Source organism: Pan paniscus, chromosome Y (assembly GCF_029289425.2).
Source record: "Pan paniscus chromosome Y, NHGRI_mPanPan1-v2.0_pri, whole genome shotgun sequence".
In the NCBI taxonomy this organism is placed as follows: Eukaryota; Metazoa; Chordata; class Mammalia; order Primates; family Hominidae; genus Pan; species Pan paniscus.
This window is the reverse complement of record NC_073273.2, coordinates 22057730-22073786: the sequence shown is the minus strand read 5'-3', so window position 1 is coordinate 22073786 and position 16057 is coordinate 22057730. Positions and strand designations below refer to the sequence as shown.

Genomic DNA, 16057 nt, shown 5'->3' with positions numbered 1-16057 from the left:
CACATATGCAAGGGTTTATTTCTGGGATCTCTATTCTGTTTCATCATCTATGTATCTGTTTTTGTGGCAATACTATATTTTTTTTATTTTCGTAGCTTTGTATTATGATTTTAAATCAGAAAATTTAATAACTCTTTGTTCTTTTTGAAGGGTGTTTGGCTAGTCACATTTCCTAAGCAACCTTTATAATTATACACAAAAATTCTGCAAAAAAAATACCATTGGGATTTTGACAAAAATTACATTACATTTTTATATCATCATGAGTAGTAATGACAACAATTTTTTTTTTTTTTTGGAGGTGGAGTTTTAGTGAGTCACTGAGGCTGAAGGGCAGGGGTGTGAGATGTGCTCACTGCAGGCTCTGCTTCCCAGGTTCAAGCAATTCTCCAGTCTCAGCCACCAGAGTAGCTGGGAATACAGTCATGCACCATCACATCTCGCTAACTTTTGTATTTTTAGTAGAGATAGGGTTTTGCCATATTCACCAGGCTAGTCTCAAACTTCTGCTCTCAAGTGATCCACCCACTTTGGCCTCCCAAAGTCCTGGGATTACAGGCATGAGCCACGTGCCGGCCCTGACATCTTAACAATATTAAATCACCTGACACTTCAGCAAGACTATAGAAAGGTTTTGCTTAATTTCCTCTTATTTACGTATTTGCCACATTTTCTTGCTTTTGAATTCTAGTTTCATTTACTTTGTATGACTTCAGTTTTCTTAAATTTAATAAGACATGTATCCTAACAGAATGTACCCTGTGTGACTTAGAATATCGCAGATTTTGCTCCTTTCAATTGGAGAGTTCTGTAAATGCTGGTTGGGTCTATAGTGTTCAGGTTTGGCTTTCTTACTGATATTACATCTGACTATTCTAGTCGTTATTGAAAGTGGAGTCTTGAAGTCCACCATTGTTGTGTTGCTATGTATTTCTTGCATGACTTCTGTCAATATTTCTTTTACATATTTGAAAGACAAGAATCAATTGAACCTGGGAGGAGGAGGTTGAACTGAGCCTATCGCGAGATCGTGCCACTGCCCTCCAGCCTGGGAGAAAGAAACTCTGTCTCTAAAAAAAAAAAAAAAAAAAAAAAAACAGAAAGATGTCAATGCTATTTATAGTAATATAAAAATTTAATGTAATTTTTGTCAAAATCTCATTGGTATATTTTTGCAGATTTTTCAAATTATATACATATATGATTTATAAATTATTGTTATAGATTCCTTGAAAGTTAATCCATCTCACCATTACATAATACCAATCTGTCTCGGCCGGGCGGGTGCAATGGCTCACGCCTGCAGTCCCAGCACTTTGGGAAGCCAAGGCGGGTGAATCATGAGGTCCAGAGATCGAGACCATCCTGGCCAACAAGGTGAAACGCCATCTCTACTAAGAAGTACAAAAATTAGCTGAGTGTGGTGGCGCATGCCTGTAGTCCCAGCTACTCAGGAAGCTGAGGCAGGAGAATCGATTGAACCGGGGAGGCGGAGGTTGCAGTGAGCCGAGATAGTGCCACTGCACTCCTGCCTGGTGACAGAATGAGACTCTGTCTCCAAAAACAAAAACAAAAACATAATACCAATCTGTCTCTTGTTCACATTTTTGATTTAAAATATATTTTGTTTAATATAATTATGACCATGGCCCTCCAATTGTAGCTACTCATTGCATAAAGTACATTTTCTTTATACTGTTACTTTCAACTTATTTGAGTTCTTAGAGCTGAAGTGACTCTTGTAGAGAGCACATTGCCGGATCTTCTTTGTTCTTAATACATTAAATTATTTATTAACTTTCTTTAAGGTATTTAGCTTTTTATATTTGAAGTAATTACTGCAGTTAATGAAGTTACTTTATTATTTGTAATTGTGTTCTGTGTTTCTTGTAGATGTGTTATTTATCATTTTTTCTCTTACTTCTTTATTTTTGTTTGTTGATTTTGTAGTGACATGATTGAATTTCTTTCTCATTTGCCTTTGCGTACATTCTACAGGTTTTTTTGGTAATCATCTTGAGAAATAAAGACTTCATAAATCATCTTAAAGTTATGACAGTATATAACAACTATATTTCAACTGAATGCAAAGTTGTACCTCTTCACATCCCCACCGTTTTATTAATATCACATATTATCTTTTCTTATTCTCTATGAACACACATTTATGCAGATTTTTGCTGCATTTTTTAAAGTCCATGGCAATATTTTGAAAATTTTGTGCACCATCATTATGACAGTAGAGATTTCTTTACCTGTTTATATATTTACCTTTAATATAGCACTTTCTATTTTCATGTGCTTTTATGATGCTGTGCAGCAACATTTCATTTTTTGACGTGATAGAGTTTCTTTAACGTTTCCTTTAGGACTGTTCCAGTGGTTAGTAACAGACTCAACTTTTATTTATTTTGGAAAGGTTTAGTTTTTTTATTTCTGAAGTGATATTATTCCAGTTGAAGGTTTTTGTTTGGAAGTATTTCTTCTTGTTTAATTACCTTGTCATCTGGGGATTTCTCAGCTACTTTTTAAAAATAACCGCTTTATTACTTTTCTCCTGTATTGTTTTTGTAAGATAACAAAAAAATGTAAATATTTATATTTATAAATATAATAGTCCACTTGATGGTGTGCAGTACGTCCTATACTTTTTTCTACATTCTGTTTAAAAAATTTGTTTTTATCACTCAATATTTATAACTACAATGTCATTAATTGTGTAATTTTTTTCTCCTTTATTAGTCTGCTTTTGTGAGTGTTGATTAAATTTTTAATATAGTTATTATGTTCTTCAGATTCACAATTGTTGTAGGTTTTTAAAAATATTTTTATTGATATCTCATTTTCTTTATGTATCACTTCTTCTAATATTCTTTTGTTATCTGTGTTCTGTTTTTGTTCATTAAACAGTTTTTTTCTAATTACATTTTATTGAAAACTGCACTGAATGCTAAATGTCCATCTTTACAATAAACAACTACAGTAATGGTAACTCGTACTACACTACAACAAAACGTACTTCTGATAGCCATTATTTTTCTGTTTGGGACAATTTAAAAAATTTTTCTTTTCTTACAAAAACGTAAATGTACCTAATCAAAGCATCAAAATAGGCCATCTTTTTAAACAAAAAGACAATGATTCACAAAAGACTATGAACAGAACATGTAACTAATTGAGGCAAATCTAATAGAATTTGTTAAAATCAGTCACATCCAATACATCTGAAGTGTTCTTGTATAAAACACAACGTGAAGAAAAGAAGACTTTATCAATGTCTTAAAAAGTGGGTTTGTTCATAGAGCATCTGACAAGTTACCATTAAAAGTGTTTCCTGTGACATAAGAAAATGCAATATTATTTTTCTTGAACCCTTTTAGTGCAAGGGTTCAAGAAACCTTGAACCCTTTCCACTCAATAAAATAGCAGAGGATCTGAAACTGAGAAAATATACTTCATTACAAACAGCTTGTGAAACTTAATACTTTTTTTTTTTTTTTTTTTTTTTTTGCTTGCATTATCGGAGGCTTTTACTGAACTTGCAACCGACTTGCCCGCTCAGTATGCAGTTCAGATATGAGAGATGCTTCTCTGTACAGGGGCCGGTACTGTCTTCAATCCTATGGGTGCGGATGACTAACACAGGCACATAGTTTACTCCACATTTTCTAGTAATGTGATCTTCCTATTAGCAAAAAGCGGTAAACAGTCCCTGTAGACTGAAGGGACTCAAGTCAAAAGATGGGGATTTCCTCCTCATGGTTTTTATTTTGATGTTTGAAGTCTTGATGCAACACTCTGAGCAGGGTGTTCCGGACCTGCTGTGCCCAAGGGACTGATAAAGGAAAAAGTTCTATTTATTCTTTGTGATTTGACGCACAGATGAAAAACAACACACAATAACGGAAGTTGGTCGTTAATAAATCACACTCTAGTCTTTCAGAGCTTCCGTAAGCAGACGACATCTTCAGTTTTCTAGCTCTTGTAGTTTTAGCACTGCAATACCAATGAGCCTATGTCCAGAATCAGCTAAAAAGAGCGTCAGATTCTTTTTCTCTTAGTTTATCTATTTTTCACTGTCTCTTGTTCCCAAGTGTATCTGAATGATTACCTTCCGGCATTGTCTGTTATTTCTCCTTGGCGTACTCTCGATTGTCCCCGTGTTTGACGGCTGGTTGGGAGAGGGCGCTTGGGAAGGATGTTCCACTGTGGGGAGTTTGTGAGTCACCGGGATGCCTCCAGGGAAGATCCCTTCCATGGATGCGGGAAGTCCTCCTGGAGCCACCCCCACGATGCCTGGATGAATTGCTTGCTGGTCTATTTCCCACCAAAGCACAGATATGACAAAAAATTCCTTGTTCACACAGTTTCTTAAGCTTCCTGGGATGCGGCCTGTGATGGCTCCGCAGATCTCCGTGGCAGCTGTCTCCCTCATCTCCAGTGACACCTGCTGGCTGTAGCAGGCAGTGTGAGGAGTGCAGATGAGATTGGGGCCATCTTTCAACGGACCCTGAGCAAAGCTAAAGGGCTGCGACTCATTCACGTCGAGGATTGCCCCTCGTATCCTGCCCTCCTTGAGGGCCTGTGCTAAGGCTTTCTCGTCCACCAGGCCACTACGGGCTGCATTCACAAGGAATGCTCCCTGCCTCATCTGCTTTATGGTAAAGTCATGGATAAGGTGGTGCTTAAGTTCGTGGAGACTGCAGTGCAAGGAGATGCAGTCGCTCTGCTACAGCAAATCCTGCAGGGTGTAGACCCTCTGCATGCCCAGGGACTGCTCGATCCCATCCTGCAAGTAGGGGTAATAAAATATGACGCTGAATCCAAAGGCTGTGGCTGGAACTGCGAAAGCCTGCTGCGTGCGACCCTAGCCGATGAGGCCCAGCGTCTTCCCACGAATGGGGGCCACTCCCGAGGCCACCTCGCAGATCTGCTCCGTTCTCTGAACCCGCTTGCCTTCCCACAGTGCCTGGTACAGCCATGTGTTCCTCCGGTACATGTTGAGGATGTGGCCGTTGGTGGAATTTGCTGTCTCTTCCACGGCTGCGGACGGGATGTTTCACACAGCAATTCCAAGCTCGCTGGCAGCCTTGATGTCCACGTTGTCATAGCCACTGCCCACCCCCACGATCACTCTCAAGGCCTTGAAATTTGCCAGATCCTCCCTGGTGAGGTGATGGTGTGGTACATCATGGAGCCCACGGCTCCGTTTAGAACTTTCTCGTGGATCTCCTGCGTGGACTGCATCACAGAAGGCCACGGTGGCCAGGTCCTTCAGGATGGGCATGTACACAGTGCAGTCACGGCCGACCAGGAACGCGGCCAGTGAGCGGGGGCTCAGGGGGTCTTTCATGATCTGGCGGCGAATTCCTTCACAAATTCTGTCCAATCGCTGTCTCTTGACTTAGCGCTTATCGACAAGGGCCATTCTTTACGGAACTTTGCAACTCTCAGCTCAAAAGGCAAAGCAGTCCTCTAAGAACTTAGGGGAACTCGCAGGAGTCTGTATGCATGATGCCACTATGAACCCAATATAAATTTGTTCACAAACTCTATAGTTCACACGATGGGCTGTCCGTCTTTTTAAGGGAATATAGCTTCATTGATTCAAAACCATTTAAGGTGATGAAACCCATTTGCTTGCAACTCAGCCACCATCGCGCAGTCAATCAAAAAATCTCACCACGACCCTAGGTCTGGAGCTCCTGGAGTCCGCGACCGCTGGGGGTGGAGGCGGCTTCGTCCTGGTGCAGCCAGGTGCCTGCTCCTGCTCTGAGACTTGGGCGTGGGTTGGGGGTCCACCCGGGTGTCCTGCATGGTGTCGAGTCTCCTCCCTTGCGGGGGCCCTGCGGACCGGAGGAGTGTCCATGTCATTAAGGAGCTTTGATAATTATTTTGATTTTTGAAATTATATAATGCGAATACAACAAAAACAACAAAGAATAAACCTACAAATTTTGACCTTTAAAAGTCAACAAATATTTTTAAAGGTCAATATTTGTAGGTTTATTTTATTTCTTCATTTGGGACATGTTTTCGTCCTTTTCTGTATGCCCTGCAATCTTTTGATGAGATTCAGAAATTTATAAAACAACTGTGTAATGTAGTATGTACAAACTTTCTTACTACAAGATAATACAACAATCAGTGAGGCTGTACATCCTGGTGCTTCATTAACAGGGTCCTCAATGTGTCTTCTGTGGGCTTGTGTGTGTATTTTTAAGGTAAAGATATTTTTTCCCATTGTTTTCCAGACACGGTAGTCCTTTGCTTCCGCAGTTGATTGCAGTGTTTGTTTCTCTGAGGCTGTGATAAGCATGGAACTTCTCTTCTCAGCAGTCATAAGTTGTCATTCTCATAACTCTGCCATTTCCTTTAGCATTCCCTGTTGGGGGAGACAGAATCTAGTCATCGGGGTAGCCCAAAAAGCCAAACCTTTGAATATATGTTCCACTGTTCTCATTCTATACTGAGGGAGATACTGAAAGTTGGATGTTTTCTCTTGAGCCCAATTGCTGTTCTGGGAAAGAAGAAGGGATGTGGTGAATATAAGCCAGACCTGGTTGCCTTGTACAGCAAGCTTTTCCAACCCGCCTTGTTTTGTTTTTGTTATGGCTCTGTTTTGTGTTAGGTTTTTAGCAGCCTGCAGCAATGGTTTTCAGGTTCTGTCTCTAGTGATAAGCAGCAAAGGGGAATGAGGAAAGGACCTTACTGGCTCAACCAGAAACAGAAGCTAAGAACTCATGGCTGTAGTCTCCCTTGGATGCCCCATTCTACAGTAAAGGAAATATCTTTGGAATGTAAAAAGAGAGAATAATAGGCATCACCCCAATAGGAAAGAATGAACAAATAACAAAGATGAGAGGTGCAAAGGCCAAGGAGAAAACCTTTAAAATGTGGTGTTGGAAGTTCTGCTTCAAAGAAATTGGTTCTGGAAAATTCTAGATTTACTTCTTTTGCCTCCACAGATGGGAATTTCCTACCCTTGCTTATTATGCTCTTCAATCTTCTAAGGCTTCTCCTGTTCATCCTCTAGCATTCCAGGGCATTCACAGTGACAGCCAAAGTTCTCCTCTTCTTTCTGTTATTCCTGTGAAGGCCTTGTGGTCTAAGTACTTTTCCATTGTTTTTGGGATCTGAGGAAATCTGCACATTTTGTGAGACTTCCATGTTAAGCTGTTTTGTAAAAATCTGTGCCTCATGTCAGAAGTTTGTGAGAGTAAAAGTGCAGGCCTTGGGGTTTGGTTCACATATTTCAGAAAGTCCAAGGACAAAGGTTTCTTCTTCATAATTTTCAGTCCTATGATTTCAAATGTGATCCTGCAAAAAAATTGGAAAAAAAAATTATCAGAGCCCAAAGCACCTTAGCACATATGATAAAGTTGAATCTTCTATTTCACTTTATTCTTTTTTTCATCTCTGGTAATGTAGGTCAAAATGTTTTCTTTCCCTTAGTAGAAACTAACTTAGAAATGTGAACTCTCTATGCCAAACGTCTCACCTGTGGAATAGTTTATTGTATCTACTCATCTCAAAGAAATTTTAAAGAACTTGATGCCATAGAAAAACTTGGAAACTTGCCAGGAATAGAACAAATTCTTAATTGTCACATGATTTCTTAATGAGTTATTTTATTAATTAATCTTATATGAAGCTTAGTGGGACTGTGATCTGTACGTTTTCCCTGTCCTGTTTTTGTGTATGTCAAATTAGCCTATAATTTTAGCTTCGGGGGTTTCAGAATAGCATACTTGAATTTATGTGTTATACAGAAAGTGAAGTAGATAGTATGCACATCACATTAAGAAAAGTTTTAGTTTGTGTCTAAGTTCACTGCATAGAAAAACTTATCATTAGTGTTTCCATTTACTTTCCTCAACATCTATCTGAATGATAGTATAATTTATTTCTAATTGCTTATTATATTGTAGTGTTCCACAGCATATTTTACAATATTCATGTTTTTCCCATATGTAAAAATGTAAGGCTTTTCTTTGCTTTTATAAAAATAAATTATTGGCCAGTGCTGTGTCTCATGCTTGTAATCCCAGCACTTTAAGAGGCCGAGATGGGTGGATCACAAGATCAGGAGTTCAACACCAGCCTGGCCAACATGGTGAAATCCCGTTTCTACTAAAACTACAAAAAATATAGCCGGCCAGGTGCGGTGGCTCAAGCCTGTAATCCCAGCACTTTGGGAGGCCGAGACAGGTGGATCACAAGGTCAGAAGATCTAGACCTTCCTGGCTAACATGATGAAACCCCATCTTTACTAAAAATACACAAAAACTTGCCAGGCGTGGTGGTGGGCTCCTGTAGTCCCAGCTACTCAGGAGGCTGAGGCAGGAGAATGGTGTGAACCCAGGAGGCGGAGGTTGCAGTGAGCCGAGGTCTCGCCACTACACTCCAGCCTGGGTGACAGAGCGAGACTCCGTCTCAAAAAATTAAATAAATAAATAAATAAATAAATAAATAAATAAATAAATAAATAAATTATAGCCTTTGCATTTGTATAAAAAGAGGAGTAATATATTAAGAATATAATAAAAAGTGTCTCTAATATCATTGAAATCTCTATTAAAATTTTCTTCTAAATGCTCTTTATGGGAGATTATAATGTATTTGTTGTGCAATTTTGTTACTCTAACCATATGCTAATAATTCAAAATCTGATCTTTCTGGGTGCCCAGTTATGGTTGAACATGCTAGTTACCTAGAAAGAGTCTTCTTCCGTTGTATGCTTTGTTTATTCAGTATTTCACAGGTTAATGTTTATTTAATTTTATTTTCTAATATTATATATTCTTCTATTTCCTTGTTAGGATAGGCTGCCTTACATCATTTGTGTTTTTAGATTCTGCCTATATATTATAATTTTGCACGACTATATTCAACTGTGTACAGTTTCAAAGAGTGTAGAAAATAAGTCAAATGTGAATCAACCATATGTCTATTGCCAACATAATTCTCTGTTCATCTGCCTGTATAAACTTTACTCATACTTTATTTATGACTTGTGTATTTGTTTTATTAGTTGGTGGTCAATTACTTTTTTAATCCTCTCTGGGTGCGTAGTTGTGGAAATTGTCTTAATTTCCACTTCTATGTATTAATGATTCTATATTACTTTTGTGTGAAGGAAACACTTCTGTGATTTGAAGGTAATTTTTTTGACCTCTGAACTTTTTACTGGCCTCCTGCTCCCCAAAGGGACCTTGCTTCTGCTGGCTCAGCACCTCAAAACGTCGGTGTTACTGGTCTCAGACACCACTTTGCCGTCCATTATCCTGCAGGGGTGTTCTTTTGGATGTTTTTCAGGTATTTGTTGCTGTCCAGAGCATCGCCAAGATTGAAGTTCTCCCCATCTTCTAGCAGGCGGCAGTAGGTGGCAATCTCAGCCTCCAGCTCGACCTTGATGTTCCACAGGTCCTCGTGCTCTTGGGCCTGGTGCCTCTCTTCCCGGGTTTGGGTCAGCTCTGACTCCAGGTGCAGCAGGATCCTGTTGAGCTCCTCCATCTGCATCTACCTCCCTCAGGCTGTTCTCCAAGGTGGCCTTCAGATATCTCATTGAGTCCAGGTCTATATCCAAGGACTGGACTGTACATCTCAGCTCCCTGAGCATCCTCTCGGCAGCTCCGATCTCAGTGGACTGCATGGTGAATACTGTGGTGCTCTCCTCAGTCTGCCGGCACCAGTACTTGTCCAGCTCCTCTCGGTTGTTCTCAGCCATCTCGTCATATTGGGCCTGGATGCCTGCCATGATCTTGCCAAGGTCCTGAGACTTGGGGACATCTACCTCCATGGTCAACCAAGAGCTGGAAATCAGGTATTATAAACCTTTAACTTCCTCCTCATGATTCTTCATGAGGAGCAGCTCTTCCTTGAGGGCCTCCATCTCTGTCTCCAGCAGAGGCTGAGTGATACTGGTGTTATCAGTAATGTCGCTCTCCACAAACTGGCATATGGCCAGCTCTGTCTCACACTTCAAAGTCATCAGCAGCAAAATGATCATTTTCAGTCTGCAGGATGATGCAGGCACTGTCTGCAGAATTGGCAAAGATTTTTTTATTAGTCTAGTTTTCTGTCCTTATGCCAGTAACAAACGATTTTGATTACTGTAGATTTCTAACATGTCTTGAAATCAGGAATTGTAATGCTTCCAACTTTCTTTATGTGGTCCCCTGAAATTCCGTATACTTTGGGGAGTCACATTCTCTGTTTCTGTCAAAAATAATCTTAAGAATTTCATAGGGATTGTATTAAATCTGTAGCTCACCTTGGGTGTTATAGACACGTTCAAAATACTAAATTTTCTAACTCTTGAACAAAAACATGTTGAAGAGTAAATTGTTTAATTTTCATGTATTTGTGAATTTTATGAATTTTCTTCTGTTACTGATTTCTAGTTTTAATCCATTTTGGTCAGAAATTATAGTCTGTAACCTTCAGTTTTTATTATACTTTAAGTTCTAGGGTACATGTGCGGAACGTACAGGTTTGTTACATAGGTATACATGTGCCATGTTGGTTTGTTGCACCCATCAACTCATCATTTACATTAAGTGTTTCTCCTAATGCTATCCCTTTCCTAGCCCCCCACCTCCAAACAGGCACTAGCATTTGATGTTCCCTGCCCTGTGTTCATGTGTTCTCATTGTTCAACTCCTACCTATGAGTGAAAACATACAGTGTTTGTTTTTCTGTCCTTGTGATAGTTTGCTGAGAAGGATGGTTTCCAGCTTCATCCATGTCCCTGCAAATGACATGAATTCATCCTTTTTTAAGGCTGCGTAGTATTCCATGGTGTAAATGTGCCACAGTTTCTTAATCCAGTCTATCACTGATGTACATTTGGGTTGGTTCCAAGACTTTGCTCTTGTGAACAGTGCCACAATAAACATACGTGTGCAAGTGTCTTTATAGTAGCATGATTTATAATCCTTTGGATATATACCCAGTAATGGGATTGCTGGGTCAAATGGTATTTCTGGTTGTAGATACTTGAGGAATTGCCACACTGTCTTCCACAGTGGTTGAACTAATTTACACGCCCACCCACAGTGTAAAAGCATTTTATTTCTCCACATCCTCTCCAGCATCTGTTGTTTTCTGACATTTTAGTGATCCCCATTCTAACTGGTGTAAGATGGTATCTCATTGTGGTTTTCATTTGCATTTCTCTGATGACAGTGACGATGCACAATTTTTCATGTCTGTTGGTTACATAAATGTCTTCTTTTGAGAAGTGTCTGTTCATATTCTTTGCCCACCTTTTAATGGGATTGCTCATTTTTTCTTGTAAATTTGTTTAAGTTCTTTGTAAATTCTGGATGTGAGTCCTTTGTCAGATAGGTAGATTGCAAAAATTTTCTTCTATTCTGTAGGTTGCCTGTTCGCTCTGATGATAGTTTCGTTTGCTGTGTAGAAGCTTTTAAGTTTAATTAGATTTCATTTGTCTATTTTGGCTTTTGTTGCCATTGTTTTTGGTGTTTTAGTCATGAAGTCTTTGCCCATGCCTATGTCCTGAATGGTATTTCCTAGGTTTTCTTTTAGGTTTTTATGGTTTTAGGTCTTTATGGTTTTAGGTCTTACATTTAAGTCTTTAACCCTTCTTGAGTCAATTTTTGTATAGGGTGTAAGGAAGAAATCCAATTTCAGTTTTCTGCATATGGCTCGCCAATTTGTCCAGCAACATTTATTAAATAAGGAATGCTTTCCTCACTGCTCGTTTTTGTCACATTTTTCAAATATCCAAAGGTTGTAGATGTGTGGTGGTATTTCTGAGGCCTCTGTTTTTTTCCATTGGTCTATATATCTGTTTTGGTACCAGTACCATGCTGTTTTGGTTACTGTAGACCTGTAGTATAGATTGAAGTCAGGTAGCATGATACCTCCAGATTTTCTCTTTTGGCTTAGGATTTTCTTGCCTATGCAGGCTGTCTTTTGGTTCCATATGAACTTCAAAGTAGTTTTTTCCAATTCTGTGAAGAAAGTCAGTGGTAGCTTGATGGGGATAGCATTGAATCTATAAGTTATCTTGGGCAGCATGGCCATTTTCATGACATTGATTCTTCCTTTCCAGGAGCATGGAATGTTCTTCCATTTGTTTGTGTCCACTTTTATTTCATCAAGCAGTGGTTTGTAGTTCTCCTTGAAGAGGTCCTTCACATCCCTTGTAAGTTGGATTCCTAGGTATTTTATTCTGTTTGTAGCAATTGTTGAGTGGGAGTTCATTCATGATTTGGCTCTCTGTTTGTCTGTTGTTGGTGTATAGAAATACTTGTGATTTTTGCACATTATTTTGTATCCTGAGACTTTGCTGAAGTTGCTTATCAGCTTAAGGAGATTTTGGGCTGAGACGATGGGGTTTTCTAAATATACAATCATGTCATCTGCAAACAGAGACAATTTGGCTTTCTCCTTTTTCTAATTGAACGTCCTTTATTTCTTTCTCTTTGCTGATGGCCCTGGCCAGAACTTCCAATACTATGTTGAGTGGGAGTGGAGAGAGAGGGCATCGTTTTCTTGTGCTGGTTTTCAAAGGGAATGCTTCCAGGTTTTGCCCATTCTGCATGACATTGGCTGTGGGTTTGTCATAAATAGCTCTTATTATTTTCAGATATGTTCCATCAACACCTAGTTTATTTAGAGTTTTTATCATGAAAGGCTGTTGAGTTTTGTTGAAGGCCTTTTCTGCATCTATTGAGATAGTCATGAGATTTTTGTCTTTGGTTCTGTTTATGTGATGAATTATGTTTATTGATTTGCATATGCTGAACTAGCCTTGCATCCCAGGGATGAAGCTGACTTGATTGTGGTGGACAAGCTTTTTGATGTGCTGCTGGATTTGGTTTGCCAGCATTTTATTGAGGATGTTCGCATCGATGTTCATCAGGGATATTGTTTTTTTGTTGTGCCTCTGCCAGGCTTTTGTATCAGGATGATGCTGGCCTCATAAAATGAGTTAGGGAAGATTCCCTCTTTTTCTATTGATTCGAATAGTTTCAGAAGGGATGGTACCAGCTCCTCTCTGCATCTCTGGTAGAAATCTGTTGGGAATTCGTCTGGTCCTGGACTTTTTTTAGTTGGTAAGCTATTAATTATTGCCTCAATTTCAGAACCTGCTATTGGTCTATTCATAGCAATAGCTAATAATTCTTCCTTATTTAGTCTTGGGGTGGGGGTGTATGTTTCCAGGAATTTATCAATTTCTTCTAGGTTTTCCAGTTTATTTCCGTAGAGGTGTGTATACTATTCTCTGATGGTAGTTTGTATTTCTGCGGGTTTGGTGGTGATATCCCTTTGTCGTTTATTACTGCGTCTATTTGATTCTTCTCTCTTCTCTTCTTTATTAGTCTTACTAGCGGTCTGTCTATTTTGTTAATCTTTTCAAAAAACCAGCTCCTGGGTTGATTGATTTTTTGAAGGGTTTTCTGTAACATGCAATTTTTTTTTAATTCTGTTAAGAATTTTTTTTTGCCTAATATTTATTTTTAGGACAATGTTTTATGAGCTTTTGACAAGACTGTGAGTTTTGTTGTTGTGTAGAGGGGTCTCTATGCATCTGTTAAATCTAACTGCTTTATAGTATTTTCATGTCCTCTGTTTTCTTTTTAATATTCTATCTGGCTTTATTATTAATTACAGAACTGGTGTATTAAAATATTGTTCTCAGTATATTGCAGTTTTTTGTTTATGTTCTGACAAAATGTTGTTGGTTTATTTTTAAAATCCTCATGTGAGGTGCATATATATGTGTGTGTATACATAATTAGATAAATACAATTATATAAATGTATATAATTGTCCTAGGTTTCCAGTGAATAAACTCTTTTATTAGTTTGTCCTTTGTTTTCTTTGACAGTTTTAACTTACAGTATATTTTATAAACTAAGACAGTCATTTAAAAAGTATTTTGCATAATGTAATTGTGACATTGTCTTCATTTGTTTACGATTTGCATAAAATTGTTTTGATGCATCTTGCCACTTTTAGTCTGTTTTTGTTACTATATAGTATGATGGCTCATATCTGTCATCCAAGCATTTTAGGGGATTGAGGTAGGAGGTTCACTTGAGGCCAGAAGTTTGAGACCAACCTGGGAAACACAGCAATGCCATGTCTCTAAAATAAATAAATCAATAAATAAATTGAGCACCCTGTAGACAGATGTAGTTAGATTTTATTTTATTTTTTATCTCTGTACTCAATTTATGACTTTTGGTTGAGAATTTTAGTTTGTGAGTAGCTACATAATTTCCTGCATTTGAAGGAATTACTTTTGACACTTTGTGGAGTAAAAGTTAAATATTAAATTTGAACTCAATTGAACATGGACTCAAACAATGTTCACCAAGTCCCAGAACAGGTTGTGTGAGCCCCTTGAAGGCTTCATCCGGCTCTGTTTCAGATAAATTTCTATTTCAATTGATTCCTATATGTTAGTTATTGAAAAACAATAGATAATCAAAAAAACAAGTTGACCTTTTTGTGTTCCTTGAGCCCAGTCGTGAAGGGCCCTCCTGACTGGACTTCATGCCAAATAACTCATTACAAAAAGAGCTAGGGTTCCAGACTGCGCCAAAGCTTCATGAGATCTCTCCTCGTCTGTGCACGGATGAGTGGCCAATCTGGAGCCCAGGCTGTTGCTTCACAGTCTGGTAGTGAATCCTCCATAGTTTGGTGAGTGTAAATATATATATTATATATATATATATATATAATATATATATATATATATATACACACACACTATATATATATAATATATATACACTATATATAATATATATATACACAATATATATAATATATATACACTATATATAATATATATACACTATATATTATATATACACTATATGTATAATATATATACACTATATATTATATATACACTATATATATAATATATACACTATAAATAATATATATACAGTATATATAATATATATACACTATAGCTATAATATATATACACTATAGCTATAATATATATACACTATATAATATATATTCACTATATATATTATATATACACTATATATAATATATATACACTATATTTAAAATATATATACACTATATATAATGTATATATACACTATATATATATAATATATATACTTTCCCTTCTCCCCTTCCCATTGCAACTTGCTTATATATTTGCTTATTATATCTGCATTGCCTTTTAAGTGGGATAAAGTTTGTTTACCCTTAAAGCTATTGTGTGTGTGTGTGTTTTTTCTTCTCCCTTTGGGTGTTTCCCGCACAGTACATTTTTGGCGTCATGAACAGGATTCAAAAGCAAAAGCGTGCCAATTTTTGGCAGCAGAAACCAGACAGGGAGCTCAGGAACTTCCCATGTATTCAGATGGAAACTCCTCCAGTTCTTCCCCTTGGCCTTTGACTGGTCCAAGGGAACTGGCCTTTGTGAAAATTGGGAATCTATATTAGTGCATTTTGAATCATTGGCTGTGCGTGAGGTGCGGCAGGGAATCCCAGTTGGTAATTGGAATGCTGAGGGAATTTCCCAGCATTGATGATGCTTGCTTACGGCTTATGAGTTAAAGTGTCAATATAGGGACTGGTTGCTACAAGAGAAATGTAAGCTGGAAAAGGAAAATTTTAATCTGACTTCCAGACTGGCCCTGGCCCCATGCCAGGCCTATGTCTTGACTGATCAGGCTCAAAGCTACCAGCCTATTGCAGAAAAAGCACCTGTCCCAGTGGCCCGGTCAGGGTAAAACTGAAGAACTAGTCAGTTTTCAGGGCTTGGAGAGGGTAAAAACCCAAATCCTGTCTCAAGGATGGGAAGTTAACTCTAGTAAAATTCAATGGCCTGCACAAACTGTAAAGTTCTTGGCATCCTATGGAATGCAGGGAAACGGTCCATTTTACCAAAGGCTAAGGCTAAAATACTAGAATTTGCAGCCCTACCACTGAAAAGGAGGTCCAAAATTGTAGTGGCTTGCTTGGATTCTGGAGACATCATATTCCCCACTTGGGTAACATTTTACAACCTCTGCAGGCAGTCACTTGAAAATGCTATGAATTT

The 16057-nt window shown here is 38.2% G+C and overlaps 1 protein-coding gene and 1 pseudogene across 1 annotated transcript; both read right to left on the bottom strand.

The window, feature by feature from the left end:
- Positions 1–646: 646 nt before the first annotated feature.
- Positions 647–16057, bottom strand: part of LOC134729871 (C-terminal-binding protein 2-like) — a 36094-nt pseudogene continuing 20683 nt past the window's right edge.
- Positions 9393–9969, bottom strand: LOC129395708 (keratin, type I cytoskeletal 18-like). The gene has a single exon (XM_063602013.1). The coding sequence runs from the start codon at positions 9800–9802 to the stop codon at positions 9395–9397; it is 408 nt and encodes a 135-aa protein (XP_063458083.1). The 5' UTR covers positions 9803–9969; the 3' UTR covers positions 9393–9394.